The sequence below is a fragment of the Camelina sativa genome, unplaced genomic scaffold (assembly GCF_000633955.1).
Source record: "Camelina sativa cultivar DH55 unplaced genomic scaffold, Cs unpScaffold01628, whole genome shotgun sequence".
Taxonomy (NCBI): Eukaryota; Viridiplantae; Streptophyta; class Magnoliopsida; order Brassicales; family Brassicaceae; genus Camelina; species Camelina sativa.
The window spans coordinates 2,597-4,069 of record NW_010922746.1 but is presented as its reverse complement, the minus strand read 5'-3'; the positions used below and the strand labels follow the sequence as shown (position 1 = coordinate 4,069).

Genomic DNA, 1,473 nt, shown 5'->3' with positions numbered 1-1,473 from the left:
ACTATAAGACCACATACATGGGTAAGAAATAATTATTTTCTTACACTCTGACTCCAATCTTGGATGTAAGCTCCTGGAATTGTGGTCTCCGCAACGGTTTCGTTAGAGCATCAGCGAGCTGATCGGTTCTAGAGACATGTGTGACACGAAGAACCCCAGCTTGTATGAACTCACGGACAAAGTGATAATTAATGGCAATGTGTTTCGTCCGAGTGTGAAAAACGGGATTAGCACATAAATAGGTAGCGCCAACGTTGTCACAATATAAGACTGGAGCAACCGGTAAGACGATGCCCATCTCAGATAACAAGGAACAGATCCAGCGGAGTTCCGAAGCCGCATTAGCGACAGCCCGATATTCTGCTTCTGTTGATGAACGCGAGACGCTCCGCTGTTTCTTAGAGGACCAAGATATCGGGCTAGCACCAAAATAAATGATGTATGCATTGGTGGAGATGTATGTGTTATGTGCACGACCCCAATCAGCATCAGAAAAAGCATGTATCGTTAACGTACCATCAGAACGGAGAAAAATACCATGGGACTTGGTGCCGGCGAGATAACGGAGTACATGCTTTGCCGCTTGCCAATGTTTATCAGTGGGCTTGTGCATAAATTTGGATAAGCGGTTCACCACAAAAGCAATGTCGGGTCGCGTAAATGAGAGATATTGTAGACTACCAATGACAGTTCTGTACTCGGTTGCATCAGCAAGAGGCGTCCCGGAATCAATAGTGAGATTTGGCGATGATGCCATTGGTGTGGCAAGAAGATCAATAATGTATTTCCGTTGCATATGATGAGCAGAACGTGTTGCTTCGATGCCCAAGAAATAACGCAAAGGACCAAGATCATTCAGTGAAAACCGCTTTGCAAGAGCCAAGATCCTTCAGTATTCTCTTATAGCCAACAGAGTTGCCGCAAAGAACAGAGAGCTCTGTAGCTTTCTTCTTAAAAGCAGGAAATATCTGTTTGAAATAGTTTTTCTTCGTGTTCAAGTTCAAATCATCATCACCACCAACCTTGTTTAGCCGAGGAGCCATCTTTGAAAAATAAAAGACTCTGATCAAATAAATAAATAAATAGTAAGAGATTCAATCAGAGTAGAGAGAGAATAATGTAATAATGATGGGAAGTGAAACAAATGCTTGAGAAGGCTCTGTAGTAATATAATAGAGAGAGAGAGAGACTCTGCTTGCAAGATCAATCCCACAACAGCCATAATTCTCTTTTTAATTAGTTAGATTCTCCTTATTTACATAGGTAAGATTTCCAAATTTTCCATAAGAATAATAGATCACTAGGAATTTTAGGATTGTCTCAGAAAGCATATATTGATAAAGTTCTTGAGAGATTTGGCATGATGATGTGTTCTTCTAATAATGTTCCTATGCAAAAGGGTGACAAGCTTAATCTTAAGCAATGTCCGCAGAATGAATTGGAATATAATGAAATGCAAAAGTACCCTTATGC

At 40.7% G+C, this 1,473-nt stretch overlaps 1 protein-coding gene and 1 pseudogene across 1 annotated transcript; one reads left to right on the top strand and one right to left on the bottom strand.

The window, feature by feature from the left end:
- Positions 1-40: 40 nt before the first annotated feature.
- LOC109131664 (uncharacterized mitochondrial protein AtMg00810-like) lies at positions 41-757 on the bottom strand. Its single transcript, XM_019242832.1, has one exon. The coding sequence runs from the start codon at positions 755-757 to the stop codon at positions 41-43; it is 717 nt and encodes a 238-aa protein (XP_019098377.1).
- A 609-nt stretch (positions 758-1,366) lies between these two features.
- Positions 1,367-1,473, top strand: part of LOC109131663 — a 2,697-nt pseudogene continuing 2,590 nt past the window's right edge.

Bases quoted from the DNA above. Each gene is read 5' to 3' on its own strand.
- LOC109131664 (XM_019242832.1), bottom strand. From the start codon at position 757: ATGGCATCATCGCCAAATCTCACTATTGATTCCGGGACGCCTCTTGCT.